The 15,717-nt window shown below is 44.4% G+C and overlaps 1 protein-coding gene across 1 annotated transcript; it reads right to left on the reverse strand.

Moving 5' to 3' along the window:
* Positions 1-5,719: 5,719 nt before the first annotated feature.
* Positions 5,720-10,385, reverse strand: gins3 (GINS complex subunit 3). Its single transcript, XM_071905423.2, has 3 exons — positions 10,131-10,385; positions 9,397-9,630; positions 5,720-7,252 (listed from the first exon to the last, which is right to left on the reverse strand). Exons 1-3 carry the CDS (start codon positions 10,299-10,301, stop codon positions 7,022-7,024), a joined length of 636 nt encoding a protein of 211 aa, XP_071761524.1. The 5' UTR covers positions 10,302-10,385; the 3' UTR covers positions 5,720-7,021.
* Positions 10,386-15,717: the final 5,332 nt, after the last annotated feature.

A 15,717-nucleotide genomic window follows, 5' to 3' on the forward strand; every position in this document is an offset into this window, starting at 1 on the left:
CAAAGCCAACCCCCTGGCATCTCTGCCCCCCTCCCCCCTTGTCTATTCCCATTGATCCAGTCTCAAAAGCACTCATTCTGTTCAGTAATGCCACAGGAGCCCACAGTGTGCCCGCTGCCAACAGACAGACCCCTGGGAGAGCTGAGCTGCTGTTATTATTATTATGACTCACCGGCCTGTTATGCTGAAAATTGGTCTCTGTAGGTTTCTGTTAAGTGTGTGAGTGTGTGTTTATGTGAGAGAAAGAGAGATAAAGTGAATGAGTGAACAATGAGTGAGTGAGTCAGTAGGCTTGGCTTGGCTTTAATGGAGACTCCCCAGACAAAACCATGTAGTCTGTAGCCGTCCATAGAATAGATACTGCCATCTTTAAAGGGGAAATAACTAAGATTTCTACTACATTTCTATAGCACAAAATGTCCATAATATATCTGTGGTGGGTTGATAGTGTTATTGATCAATACCAATACCAAATACCGTATGTGGATATTTATTGGTTAATTCAGCATTTCTGATTCCTGATTCTGATTGTCACCTGCATTATAAAAATTCCAAGGCGTGTCACCCTATTGACTGATTCGAAATGCCACATGAAAAGGCACTTGGCCTAAATTGCATTCATTTTGAGGAACCGGCGGAATTATGCGCTCAATGAATTGAATTTTAATGAATTGAATGTTATTATTTGGTCTAACATTGATTTGCTTAACCTTTGGTAAAACCTCAAGGCACCACCTGAGCTCGCTCCGCGGCACCCGAGGGTGCCCTTGCTGGCGACAACTGTTGTAAAAGTCATGAATTGTTCCTGTACCAAGGGAGGCGAGGTGTTTACTTACAGCTGAGCAAAATTCTACAGTTATTTAGGGGGGGGTGGATTTCACTTTTTTGGGTTATAATGGGGCTGATATGTTCTCGCACCCCAACTAACCCTCCCAACACCCCAAAACACCTCCTGGATATGTAATGTGCTGCTTTACACAGCAACACACTGATGTTCAGGCTCCACAGCCGTGTTACTTTGGATGTGAATGACATAACGAATATCAGGTGCAGACTGTCTGCTTGTGTTCATAGGGCATTTCATCCATATGAGATGAATAGGTAAGAACACTAAGAACTAAGAATCTGGTGGAGTGGATAAGATACTCTAATTCCTCTAATTTTCTATAAAACTACTACATAATTTCTTGGTTCTGTCTTGGAAACTCCAGAAGAAATTGGAGGTACTTACAAACTACCATTGAACTCTTTCTCTATTTTTCCTATACATAGTACATCATTTCATGGTTCTTTCCAGGAAATAGTTCCTTTCTAGGGAATTATTAGGACCCGGAAAAATTGCGGACCCTGGAAAATAAAGCGTTACCCACTTCTACAATCAAACTGCATCATGTCCATCATAACCGAGGTGGACCACACCTGGCCGGACCAGATCTGATTTCTAACAAAAGGCCAGTATCACAGAGTCAATTCACATCCAAAGCGCTACAGAGCCGAAACAAGAGCCAAACTAGCCGCATCCCTTGCCAAATACTTACACCGCGAATGCATAGTCAGACACATATATCACCAACTACCAAATAGCCGCCTATTTTTTCCCCTCTCGTCCGCCCGCCACCTGCTACAGATAATGAAGCGAGGCCTACAGCGTGTTGGACCCCCTCCTCCCCCTCCCAACCCTGACAACATGGCATTGTCTGAAGCTGTTGCTCCTGTGCCAGTGAAGAGGGGTTGGGGTGGGGAAGATAATACTCGTTTGGAGAGCGTAGCGGGGGCGTCGCTTCAGATACGGCTAATCCTCACACCTCATCGCCGAGATGTGGCCGGCTGCTGCGGCCGCTCCCTCCCTCGTTTTTCTCCTTCTCCTCCCCGCCGCTTCCTCCTTTATTCTCTCCTCTTTTTCCCCCGACGTTCAGTCCCTCTCCTGCTGTCTTTGTTCCCGTCTCTAAGCCCTCTCCTCGTTCTCTTCGTGCTCTTATCCACACTCTGCATGCACTTTTCAGAGGGGGGAGTAAAAGAGAATGAGGGTTTAAAAAAGAGAAAAGGAGGAGAGGGGAGGTACAGACACAGCAAGAGAAACAATCATTATATACCCTTAATGTAGCTTACTTTGTCTTGACCAATAGAGACAACATGAACACTTGTTAAAGATGCCATGTGTAGCATTTTGTGCTTCTGAAATTTAAGCCTACATTTCCCATAAACCCCTTCCAGTCACAGGTTGCTCTGTTTGTTTTTAAGAGCAAGAAGGATAAGAGCCAATAACAGCCCTTGATAACAGTCAGTATGCATTCAGACCAGGTAAAATAACATGAAGACGTAACTCTGCAGTTAGAACAGTGGAACTGGAATTAAGTTGTGTATTACTTGCTTCCTGTCAAGTTAAATGCTTCCTGTTTGGTGCCGAAAAAACGATCCAGCACATTCCCTGCCAAATCTTATCCAGTACCACAGTATAAAACGCAGTGTAGAGGCCCGTAGAAGCTGCCAATCTTCTCAGCAATAGTCTCGCTGGTTTACAGTAATTATGTCTCAAAATTAACGTGGCAGCGATTTATTGATGTTAAAATGCTACATGTAGCAGCTTTAACAAATAACATCGCATCAGTATATCCCATTATGTGTACATTTTTAAACAAAGGTGACTCCAGTGGGAATCAGTAGCTTTACCCCGGCAGTGTTAGTGCCATGCAGTATGGAGCTACAGAGGGCTGCAGTTCCAGTAAAAGGACAGAAGTGGACTGAATTTATTAGCTGTGTGGGACCTTGTAAAAGGACTTCTTTCTCTTCTGATCATCCGACCCTGCTGGGTGTTATAGGGGCTAGAGTAATTGGCATAGGGTGTACTTGAGTGAAGATGACGATAAAATGTTAATTGCAGGGTTAACAGTGGGGGAGCATTGGCGGCCATGCTCAAAATAGAAGCACAAAAGTCTGCCTGCACAACGTCTCAATAAGAGAGAAAGCGATGAAATTACTTGGAGGCTGACTCACTGATACCAGTATAAAAATGACTGCTATAGTCAGGAACAGTGAGAGAGTATAAGGAAATGAAGAATAGAATAGAATAGAATAGAACAGAACAGAATAACAATTACGTTTACAGAGAAATACCATTACAATTCAGGCAAAAGTCTGATGGCTTAAGTGGCTTATCCAGGGAAATTTACAATTACTATAACAGTAGAAGAAAAAAAGAGAGAGAGAGAGAGAGACAGAGAGAGAGAGGGAGACAGAGACAGACAGACAAACAGAAAGAATAAGCCTTGGGCTCCTCTCAGCATTTTATAGCCTTGTATACACAAATGGTTTCCTAACAAATACCAAATGTCAGAGGCCCTTAAAGTAGACAGAAGCCAGAGGCAGCATTAGTGTCTTGTGTGTCAGGTTCCTGGACCCTCGCCCTCAGTCTGCCCTTTGCTTCGGCTACACATTTGGCTGAGATCGCCCACCAATATCCACGGACAGAGGCGAAAGAAAGAGCTGTAATAGATCTGCCGGGAGAGACATGTCATCAGCCCGTTTAGGGAAGATCCACCCTAAAACAGGATTCACTGTTTAGATTTCTCAACGTGAACGAAAGTCTTTCCTCGTCGTCAAAAAAATCACTCCATTGATAATCAACAGGATCCACCAACAACTTTGAGAAAGACTTGTTCATGCACACAATTTTTGAGTGATCTGTCAAAAATGATAGGAATAGGTTGGAAATCTGTTTTAGGGTGTATTTTCCTTTCCAGTTGTTTTAATGATGTGATAGAGGACTGGCATTTAAATGCTTATGTTCTTTAAGTTCCCCATAAATCATTATTAGCACACAGGACTCAAGACTTAAAGGGGTAAGACCTGAGACTTGACTTGATGCATGAAGACTTGAGACTCGACTTGACTTGGGTTCTGGTGACTTGGGACTTGACTTTGACTTGTACTTTGATGACTTGAAAAGGTTTCTAAAGTCTTAACAAAATATCTTGTGTTTACTTTTATATTGAAAGTGATGAGATTTGTTCCAGCAGACGACTGAATTTAAATTCTGTTTTACAATTTCAATTTCCCATTTGGCAGACGCTTTTATCCAAAGCGACGTACACATGAGATTTTAATACAACACAAGCAAGGATCTAGTCAAGAGAGAACAACGAGAGTAAGTGCCATAAAGCTAAGTTCTGGTCCGACAGGACATAGGTGCTACAAGGCACTGCATAGAGGCAGATAAAGAATTATTTTTTTTTAGATTACATTATCAGGTGAGAAGGTGTTTGCTAAAGAGCTGGGTCTTTAGCCTTTTCTTAAAGATCGAGAGGGACTCTGCGGATCGAATGGAGTTTGGTAACTCATTCCACCACCGAGGAACCACAGAAGAAGAGTCTGGATAGAGACTTAGGGCCTTGTTGTGGTGGCAGCACCAGGCGCCGCTCCTTGGCAGAGCGTAGTGAGCGGGAGGGAGCGTAGACCTGAATGAGGGAGTTCAGGAAGGTGGGAGCCGTTTTGGTTGCTGAACTTGAACTTGATGCAGGCAGCAACTGGGAGCCAGTGGAGGGATATGAACAGCATTTTCTGAATTTGTATGGAATGATTGAATTTGAAGTTGAAACTGATTATAGAAATCAAACTCATGATGCTTTTACCACGTTTTTATCCTATTAAAACCATATTGCATTGAAAAGTCCTAGATATTTTGCTTTCTATAAGATATTAAATTGATACTGGACTCTTGATTTGTTCTGACTTGACTTGCTGTTCTACCTTTAGACTTGAGACTTGAGACTGGACATTAATGATATGGACTTCACTTAGTAATCTACATTTAGACTTGGGACTTGATGTGAGATAGACAAAGTTGATTTCCAGGCACAGATAATACAATTTTGAAGTTCAGTAACTTTTTCTAGGTTTGACCCCGTGACCCCAGTCAGAGAATTCAACACAAACAAACAACATACTTATATAGGACAGTTAAACAGCAGGCAGCACTGCCTCTCTGTACAATCACACATCAGGATCAATAGTGCCAACCCAGAGGCAACGTCAATATTTTCATCACCGGTGACCCAGCCACTGACTCGCTGTCCATCATCTGGCCCACATTTAACACTCGAGCAAGCAGCTAGGACTGGGCCACCCTCACACACTCGGTTACACTAACTCGGATGCATACGTTACGGTTGAAATTAGAGTAGAGGACTAATCCGAGGTAGGATGTTGTTTTGTTTTGTATGGGTGGGTGTATGTGCGGGCCGGGTACCGAAACCAGTTTGGAAGACCTCAAGCCTCAAGTGTGTAAGACACTCAGCATGTGAAGTGCTGAGGTTGGCAGATCAAAGTTTTGCCCTTGCGCACAATGACGCAGATGGAGTTTGCTTGGACAACACACACACACACACACACACACACGCACTGAGATAGCTGAATGTCACCTCTGGATAACAAACGGTGCCACCACAGGGATAGGGGGCTAATGATATCAGCAGCTAAAGGCCAACACACTCTCACAACACACACACACACACACACACAGACTGACAAAGACAGACACTTGACAAAATAAACACTAACATAGCCATCATGAGGTGAGATACTAAACTTCTACTGCAGTAGAGAAAACTGTATGTTAAGGAAAATCACGTTGGCACTTTAGCATTTTTATTTTACTTAATATTTTAATACTTCTACAAAATAAAACTAGTAGCATAAAAGTTTTTTTTGTTCAACAGAGGCTTGGAAAATTGTGTTTGTGTAATACATTTATGAACATTTGCCAAAGCAGTTCACAAGGTCACACCATGACAGAGACAAAAAGCAAACAGAAATCATGCCACCGCAGCTGGGGAATGATGTAACCGCTCCATATCTCTGATCTAAAGGAAGGACGCATCAATATGGATTCGGGTCGATACTGATGCGCTAAAATGAGGCATCGGTATCTACATTTTTCTGCCACCATAATGGAAGTGGTAGGGGCCGATATTTAAAATTACAAATTGATACTGGCAGTGAAAGACTGACATCAGTGCATCCCTGTTCTGAGTGCAACCTTTGGAAATTCAATTTGCCAGTGGATTTTTTTTTTTTTTTAAACCAAAATATGATGGCAGTGATGACACTTACAACTTGCTCACTCACTTATGTAATAGACCAAGTTCGTAAGTCATCATGAAGGGCAACTGAAATCAAATTACAAGAGAGCATTTTGAAGTGTAACCCCCCCTCCCCCCCCCCGAAACCCATATCACATTTTGATATTAATCCTCAACTGTTGTTAGGCTGGTTAAGCATTCAGGCAGGGGAGCAACAGGAGGAAAAGTTTGTACAAGTTTAGACTACTGCTTTGTGTAGAGCAGCGTAGCATGCAGCCAATCAACTGCTACGGGGACAATGTTTTGCTTGGATTTGATTGGCTCACAGTCAAAGAGAGGGTATGATGGCTAACCGGGACAAAGCTTTCAGAAGACGGAAAGATCAAAGACTGCATACAACCGAGACGATCAAATGTTATCGTCTCAAAGTGTTACTGGCTAGAGTGGCAGGTGACCCTTACTGCTTTATTCACCAAAGACAAATATTACCGGCATTTCGCGCTCGGCAAGTGGTGGCTAGGCTTTATATGGCATCACAGAAACAACTGATAAGTATTTGCAGATTCGTTAACATTTTATGTTTTCAAAGCCTCCTGTCTGATCATGGCTTACATGAGAAAATAGCTTTCTTGTGTATAACCATAGATAAAGGAATGCAGACGTATCCCAGCTAACATTTTGAATAGATGCCAACATGATGTGTCACATCCTCTTCGAGCTGGCAAAACAACACACAAGTGACAAAATAAATACGAGGTGAATTTACAATCTACAATCCGAGTGCTCGGCTCGGACGTAGAGGATGGATTAGTCTGTGGAAGATGAAGATGCCGGGAAGTCGGCGCCTGTTGCCGCCGGCCTGTGAGGCAAAGTGACCGAGGTCACGAGAAGGAGGCGACTGCCAGAGTATTTTCCGAAGAGGCGCCCGGGGCTCGCGGAGGTGGTCAGGGCTGCACGTCGGCCATCTTCCTCTTGCGGTAGTTGAGGACCAGGCTGGAGGCGGTGAGGTGCGAGGCCCGGCCCTTCTCCCAGCTCTGGAAGCCGTTGAGGCCGCTCTGCCCCGACCTGAACAGCGCCCGCTCCAGACAGTCCAGGCGCTCCACCAGCGCCGATGTGTCCCTGTTGTAGGCGTTCTGGGAAGAGTCCATGGTCCGCCTGAACCGACCGATGAACGTCTGGTAGGGGGGATGATACAAAGTTGTTTTTTTGTGTGACCAAATTCTTATTAGATTCAAAGAAAAAGGGGTAAAGACAGCGCATCAAGAGTATTGCATCAGTTGACACCACTGAACAAGTCAAAAATAACTAGAAAATATTTAGAATATAATGATATGTAGTTGAGGCATTTTACATTGAGGCATGCTGGTGTTGTTTCTATCCAGAGTGACCTAGATAGAGTGCCAGTGGCCAATTCCAGACATTCTTCGCCAAATCCGACACATACTCTTTGATATGAAATTTAATTTTAAGCGTCTCAAATATGTAGGATTTCACATCACTTGCCTTGCGGCAGTAAAATCTTCAAAAAAAAAAAAACTGAGCTGAAAGACTGGAAACCACATCAAAGATGTGTCCAGAATTTGCCGCCGGTACATTACAGAGAGCTCTAACAGCCAAATGTGCAAACATGGGTATATTTTAGGAAAATATGGTCATCCATGTAGATAATCTATAAATCTGAAATCAGATGAAATGCTTCATTTCCACATTGATAATTTTGTCACAGTGATTAGGCCTACATCTATTTAAAGAGATGTACTTACGCATCATTTATAGAAATGTACAAACAGTGATCTACACTAGACTGGATACAGGATACAAGACTTCTTTACAAGATGAATTTTGACCAACTTGATCCTTGATGGGCTTTAAACCATTACACACTCACACCAGTCAAGACAATGCAGGTGGAAATCCAACATCATAGATTTTCTCAAGAGGCCCGCAAGGTTAAAAACAACCGAGGAAGTAACTTTAGCGCTTAAATTAGGTGAAATAAATAAATAAATACATAAATAAATCTTACAGTGTGCATCTGCCCTTTGTCTCTGTCCATATCAGATGATGAGATTAAAGTCAATCTGCCTGGCAACAACTGCATCAGTCTGCCACGTTTTATGATCTGATTGCACCCCCTAGTTGTAATGTTTTAAATAGCACTGGCTGGATTTATATAAATTCTGTTGTGGCTGCCCTTTTCTTATTTTGGAATGGAAAAAACAGTTTGTCAATCTGCCTAACAGTAGTAGTATTTGACATGGCTTCCCATACTTTGTTTAAAAGAATTTACCGAGAAGGGTAACAAACTCTTACCGTCACAGAATATGACGAACAATGCCTCAAATGTTTTACTGAACCTTGGTGGAATGCATTTCAAGAGAGTGGTACTTGCAGAAGCAATTGATTACACGTTTGTCTCTTTTAAAAGACATTACCTTCTATAGTTGGAGAAACCAATGAAACTACATGGGGCACAACAATCTGTACTGTGTTCATGGGACAGTTTTTATTCAATGCATTATCTTCTTCTGCACTCCTTTTTACTTTCCTTATAATAAGCTGGGCAGTGAAAAAAGCGTAATCCTCAGAAAAAAGAATGATCCCATGAAGACAACAATCATATAAAAGGTATAGAAGTGACCGAGTACGAGTGCAATGACTTCCAAATCAAACTCATGTGATGGGATAAGGTTGGATTCACACACAGTAGCGTACAGTTCAGTGTGTTTAGTGCCAGATGAAACAACTACTAGGGTTGGGCCTCACTCTGCCTTAAGGAGCTGCTAACCCACCTCAAACTATTTCAGTAGTCTGGTTTTCAATGGAGAGTTTTAGTGGCCCATGACGGTCTAATGGAGGTTTTTCCACCCTGACTATAATTCAATTTTGGGGGAAAACAATGAATATTAGGGATGTTTTTTTCTTAGAATTTTTGGAATGAAAATGGTTGCTGGTAGCTTCAATCCAAAAATATCAACATCGGCCTTCAGGATTCCATATCGGTCGAACCCTTGAGACAAGACTGAAACATTTAGGTGTTGCGCTTTCCTCAGTAAACACTGGTTGCTATTTGGGGAGGTATCCAGCGGTATGTAACAAAGAAGCCCCGTTTGCGACCTTATGAGGCCCAGTAAAGGCAAAGGAAGCTCATCGTCTTCACTTGTACATTTAAATATTATTGTCCTGTGTAGACCTGGGTATCGTATCTGGGTAAGTATCAGTGCTGATGTTTGAAATTCGATTACCGGTTTTAAAACAATACTTTTTTTTTTTTTTTGGGTACCTTCCTTCTGTGTTAGTGTTCGCACATGCCATTCACCTGCAGCAGTGCCTGTGCAATCTCTGGGTTCTCTGGGCTGTCAAAGTGCAGCATCTGGGATCCCAGGCCGTAGTAGTAGGGTCCCATCTTGTGCAGGTCCACCACAGTGGGGTCGGCGTTGAACACTGTCCTCCAGCCTTCTCTGTACACCTTAGGGAGCTCGACGGACACCACCCTCCTCTTCCTCTCATACAGGCCCTTGGCCAGCCACAGGGGAAGCTCCATCTTTGTGCCCTAAGATGAAGGAGACAAACTGTATCTAGAGGTGGTGGAGACCCCAGCCGAAACTCTGGGGTACCTAGTGCAGGTATATGTGCGTGTGTGGGCGTCCATTTGAATCCTGTGTTGTGGTATGTATTGTGACACCTGTGTGTTTAATGCACTTTGAATTGGATTCAATTCAAAACTGAATTGTCTCTCCTACATTCTTTCTAAGCCCTCCTACTATGTCAATGGCCACATAGTTAAAAGAATGTAAATGATAACAACAAATATTAAAAGGTTTATTGATAATAGTGAGTAGGTGAGTCAGTGCTATGATGTGGTTGTCGCAACAGAAGTAACGTTAATAATAAAGGTTCCCAAAACGGTTCAATGATAGTTTTGAAAGTCTGTAACTGTGTTAGTTATACGGACTTGTAAATGTAGAGTCTTGGGCAAGTGTTATATTTAGAGTCATTATATAGCTAAACTTCCAAGATTTCCATTGTCACAATTTTCTTTCATTACATTACCTCGGGTATGTCCCGTGAGTCACTCGACTTCTCGAGGAATCCAAGCCGTGGAAAAGCACACTCCGTCCGGCTGGAAAGTCTTTCGTGAGAGAGCAAAATATCATCGAGAGAAAAGAAATTCTCCTCCATTCCCACTCCGGGTGGCACGGAGAGATACGACTGCGTATCCATTTATAATTGAATGCGACAAAAAGTGGCTATGTACCAAATAGGTTTGCTCCGACGTTAACCAGAGACTCGTCCTGTTTACACTTCTTACTTCCTCGTTATTTTGGCGCCAGGGCTTGTGAACCAATCAGAGCCCTGCTGTAGAGTCTCGAGCAATCGATTCAGTCCGACTCAAAAAAATACCTATCCTCCACACGTTTACGATGATTTTTTTTTTTTTTTTAGCTTTATTTTGTTTTATTTATATGATGTTTCAATGACATCATGAAAAGGAAAAGTGTTTGGTTCTTTAGTCAAAAAAGTAACACATGATGAGTCATCACCCGTTTCTCATTTCAAAAGTAATACTATATCTTTACTTATTATTCCCAGGGAGTCGTACGTCATTACATTACTCGTTACTTTCCGTTACACCCTTCAAAATTGTCTGACAACGGACATAACGACTTATTTTTAGCTGGTAAAAACTGTACTATTACTACTGAAATTGAATTTGTTTAAACTACTCATTACTGGGGAAAGGAATGGCATTACTGTGCGAGTGAAACGCAGTTTCCTCGCAAAATAAAATGAACTTTTCCACACAAAAAAAAGTCCGCTGCAATTACCAATCCAGCCACCAGAGGTCGCCACATTACCATCAGAAACTGAAAGAGTTCCCTTGTGGCCTACTGTATGCTTGGCAGACATTTGGGCCTGACTGAACTGGCAGACTGGCTGGAAACTAAAAGGAATGATATAATACAGGCAGATGATAATGATGACAAGCATTTCCAATGAACACTTGCAAGTAAACCTCGAATTCCCATTCAAATTAAACGGCAAGAGTAAAGCAAAACAAATAAACATGCTATGGACACTTCTCTCTTCTACAGAACAGGAAGAACAGGACAGTCATCGTGCTTATTTTGACGTTTTTAATATTATAGATTGTTATATATATCATTATCATTACTCATCCCACAGATTGCACATCAAAATCATCAGACATGTTAGTCGGCGCCCCCCAAAAAAGCAGGCAGCCGTTCACATCCTGGGAAAAAGTAAAAGAAGTCGTGAAAGAAAAAGGAGTCAAATGAAATAAAGCCATAGTAAATGAAGGTAACTGTATTATTGTAGCGGTGTATCCGAGCTGAGTGGGCAGGCAGGCGGTACAGTGCCGTCGACTGTAGCAGGAATCAGAGAGACTCGTTGGACATTTTCACATTGTTCGTTCAAAAGCGAAACCGGACTGGAGCGGGCGTCATTTCCCAAAGAGATCATCTCCCCTTCCGTTCGCTTCGGGCCACGATGCACAGGCGACACTTTGAGTCACACGTTAACAGTTACCAGTAGTATTTATTTCCCTTAGCCTGCTGTTACGCACCCTGATGTCGTCCCAGGTGACTCTGCCTCAAAAACCCGCCCAGTGTCATGGCCTTAACAAAGGAACAAGGATGATCTCAGCACTGAGAGGCTTGTAACACTTTATTTGAAGTGTTGCTCATGAGGCATCATAACCACATTAGGATCACATTACGAGCGCATTAAAATCAGATCTGATATAATATAATGAGCAGGCGGGGGGGTGGTGGAATACTTTCTGGGGTAACTGTGTAGCTAAAAACAACCTCATACTAGATTCAGAATGTATTAAAGCTGCACTAGGCGACGTCACACAGTTGGCGCCTCCAAACGGCAGCGGGGGTTAACTGAAAAATTTGCACTTCAATACCCAGAAATCCTCTAAGGTGTTGTCAGTAAACTGCACACAGCATGTTCATGTTTACCGACCCGGCCGCTCTGTGATGCTTTACACCAAAGATACCAAAGAGGCAAGAGAGGAAAAGATCTAACGTCTAGCTTTCTCTGGACGGTTTGGATTCATCGCTTCACCTCAAGTTTGGGTTCATAACGTCCTGTGGGTGGGAAAGTCACCATACCAACACCGGAACTTAATTTGGGCAAACGGGGAGAATCTACAGCGTCTCAATTAGCGGAGATGGGACGCTCTTCTCTATTCCAGCCCCACTTTCTGTTCATCGCGCAGGCGGGATGCGCTTATGATGCCTCGTTCACGCACTTCGAGTAAAGTCTTACCAAGAGGCTAAGAGTCCTCAAGCCGTACTGCACCGGCTTTAACGTCCATTCACTAGAAGACGTAGAAACGCCTATGACCGGCGCAGTACGAGCACAGATCAGCCCTGCTGTGAAAACTTTTGACTCGTAGCGTATCGGAACAGAGACACTTTTTTCCTCTTGGCTTCAGAGCGCTAGGGGCCCCCCTTGGGGACTCGGGGGCCGCATTCAATTGTGTTCAATTCCTTCCTCTGCTTCCTGGAATAAATGCCTATAAAGGGCGACTACAGAGCGATAAAACACAGGGGGTAAAAGCAGTGGTGTCAACTTCGCCGCTCGCCGGATAGTCATTGTTTTAGGTTAGTGAAAAGTTAGAATCAGGATGTGAGTGATAGCTTAAAGAGATTGAAATCGACAGTAGATGGCAGCCAGATACCCCCCCACCGGCGCCTCCTAGGGTACTGGCTGAAATCCTTGAGTTCCACCCCAGGACAATAGATGATAGATCGTCCAGCATCTGTTGTCGGTAAAATGAAAAATAGCCCTTGCGCTCTGAAGCTATTAGGAAGCTTTCGGCTCTGATCGGTGCCTTTCCTGACAACATCCAAGATCTGGTCTGAAAAGTCTCCTGAAGTCTGGGTTTCCCCCAAAAGCATCTTAGCAGTGAGTCTTATCTTCTTTACCCATTGACTTACAATAGAACTGCGGTCGACAGTGTAAAGGATGGGACAACGTGCAGAAGTTTGGCGTTTTTGTTGTAACTGTTTCAACACCGTTTGACACTTTTGCCTCAAGTTGAAGGAAAAATCCACCCTTGAACACTTTAACGCTGTTGGCTATTGGCGAAGTACGTTGCATTTCTGGGTCCATGTTGTTGTTTGGTGTATTTTTCATATTCCGGTGGATAACTGGCCAAACGTGGATGATGTGACGTCATGTTGAGATATTTCCAGCAGCTACAATGCAGATTAATATCAGATTTTCTATCTAAAACATCACGGTAAAATTTTTGGTGTCAGGTTTTGGTGTCAGAATCAAAGAGCGAGGGCTTCTTTCTAGAGCCGCCATTTTGCACCAAGAGACGTTCAACAATCATACAGGGAGAAATCCAGGCTACTGACAGTAGCCTCGATAGACCAGAATGCAATGCAACTACAGACATGTTGTGTTTTTGAGTAAGGGGGTTGGCCGCAATCAAAGATATGCCCCAATGTTCATGAAATAGTTGACTAGCTGAGGGAAAGTTGGCAGGTTGAGGGAAAGTGGGTTCACCCAAAAAGTAAATAACAACACTTCATCACAAAATAACTCCTGGAATACACTGAACATCACAGATTTGATGCTATAAAACAGCATCAGAGGATTGGAGGGTGGACTTTTCCTTTAAGTCAGCCATGTTGCATTGTGGATGATCCCACAGCAAAAAAGACCTACTTGAACGACGTGTCCCTTTAATTTGCACTCTGCACTGTATAACGGCCTTAACACTGAGACATTTTGTGGGGAAACCCAGCTTGATAAATGGCATCTGGGTCACTAAATGGAATATTGATAATAGTGTCTGTCATCTAGCACAAATTTATTCCACCATTTGTTTACAGTAGCTTTGTTGTTGTTGTTTATGCAGTTTGTATGTTTCTTTTGCAGTAGTCATCATCATACATCAGCTCTTCCATATACATAAGAAGCGTTCTGAGGAGTGAGTTACATCTCACATGATTGGAATATTAAACAAATATTGTTAAATATGAATGAATGAATAAATAAGCCCCGTTTAGTGGATCCACAGTGGGACTGAGAAAGTCCTTTTTAGGGTCTATGAGTGGCGTCTTCGGTTAGCCACACACTCGGCCAGACCTACTCCAGCAGAAACACAACGCGGGGGGAAACCGACAGTAGCATAGACCAAGAGGCGCCTCTTAAAACACACACACCCCACACACACGCACGCACAAGCCAGCGCTCAAACACACGTACACGAATACGCGTTTCACGGTTCTCGCGGGGAAAAATGACTATGGAGAACGATCGGTGTCTGGCAGGTCTAAAAAGAAGAAAGGGGGAAAAAAACAAAAAAACGACAAACCAAGAGAGGTTATGTCCTATACAAGATGTCATGTCGCTTCTCTGCAGCTGTAAACATCAGCAAAGTAAAGGGAGGACTGCCAGTCGCGCACAGGGAAACATGGACATCTAAGACTGTAAACATTTCAATACACGGACCAACACACACAGCACTGTCCCCCGTCAGCCCTCTACGATGGCCTTTCAGACTCTCTCTCACACACACACACACACACACACACACTTCAGCATGCACACACAAGCTATGACTCGCCATTCTGCACTCACACACACACACACACACACCAAGTGAAGTCTGACACTGTAGCATCCCCAACGCACACGTTACACAGTAGGAGCGTAAACTACATTGCCTGCCCCTCCCTCCCTCCCTCCCTCCCTCCCCTGAACTGAGCATGCCCATACCGCCCCCCACCCCGCCCCGTCGTCCATCTTCACACACCCCCACCCCACCCCACGGCGCCCTACCCCACCCCTCCCCCACCCCGTAGATACAACAACAAGCTGTTATTCCCCAGTGTCTTTCCCTCCCTCCCCGCCTTCCCCCCGAATGCGCACCTTTGCGGTTTTCCCCTCCGGCCGGATCTACAAAAAAAAAAAGCATGGTGGGGGGTGGGGGGTTGATCGGTGGACAATGTGGGCCTACATATGGGCGGGGGGAGGTGGGAGGTTCGATTCGATTCATTTCGGTCCAAATCGCGCGAGGAGGAGGAACGCGAGGGGGGAACGCAGAAGTGCGCGAGGGTTACATAAGAACAACCGGGGGGGGGGGGGGGGGGGGGGGGGACAGAAACTACAACGACACAGCACACCGGGACCCAGTCTTTGATGAAGGGGGGGGTGTGGGGGGGTGGGGCGCTGTCAGAGTCTGAGTCCTGGCGAGACGCCCCCCCCGCCGCGTCGCGTGTACAAGGGTTAGTCCAGTCTTGTCGCTCCCGCTCCTCCTCCTCTTCCCTCCTCTCGCTCTTTCCTTCTTCCTCGTCGCTCGTCTCCTTCCTTCCTTGCTCCTTTACCGGTGTCCCATCTCCTCTCCTCCTCTTTTCCCAGTTAAGGCCGTGGGAGGGCTGGGCAACAAATGATTGGACACAGGGGCCCGGCTGCGTCAGGGGGGTCAGGGGGTTTGAGACCGACGAAGGCCCCTTTAGGGACTCTGTTAGCCTGGAGGAAGGGGATGGTGGTGCGGTGGGGGTGGCAGGTAAGCAGTCTCTTGAGCAGACGGGCAATTGGGTGGGCGGCGGGGCAATTGGGTGGGGGTGGGGCGGGGGGGCTCTTTAAT

Source organism: Centroberyx gerrardi, chromosome 4, assembly GCF_048128805.1.
Source record: "Centroberyx gerrardi isolate f3 chromosome 4, fCenGer3.hap1.cur.20231027, whole genome shotgun sequence".
NCBI lineage: Eukaryota > Metazoa > Chordata > Actinopteri > Beryciformes > Berycidae > Centroberyx > Centroberyx gerrardi.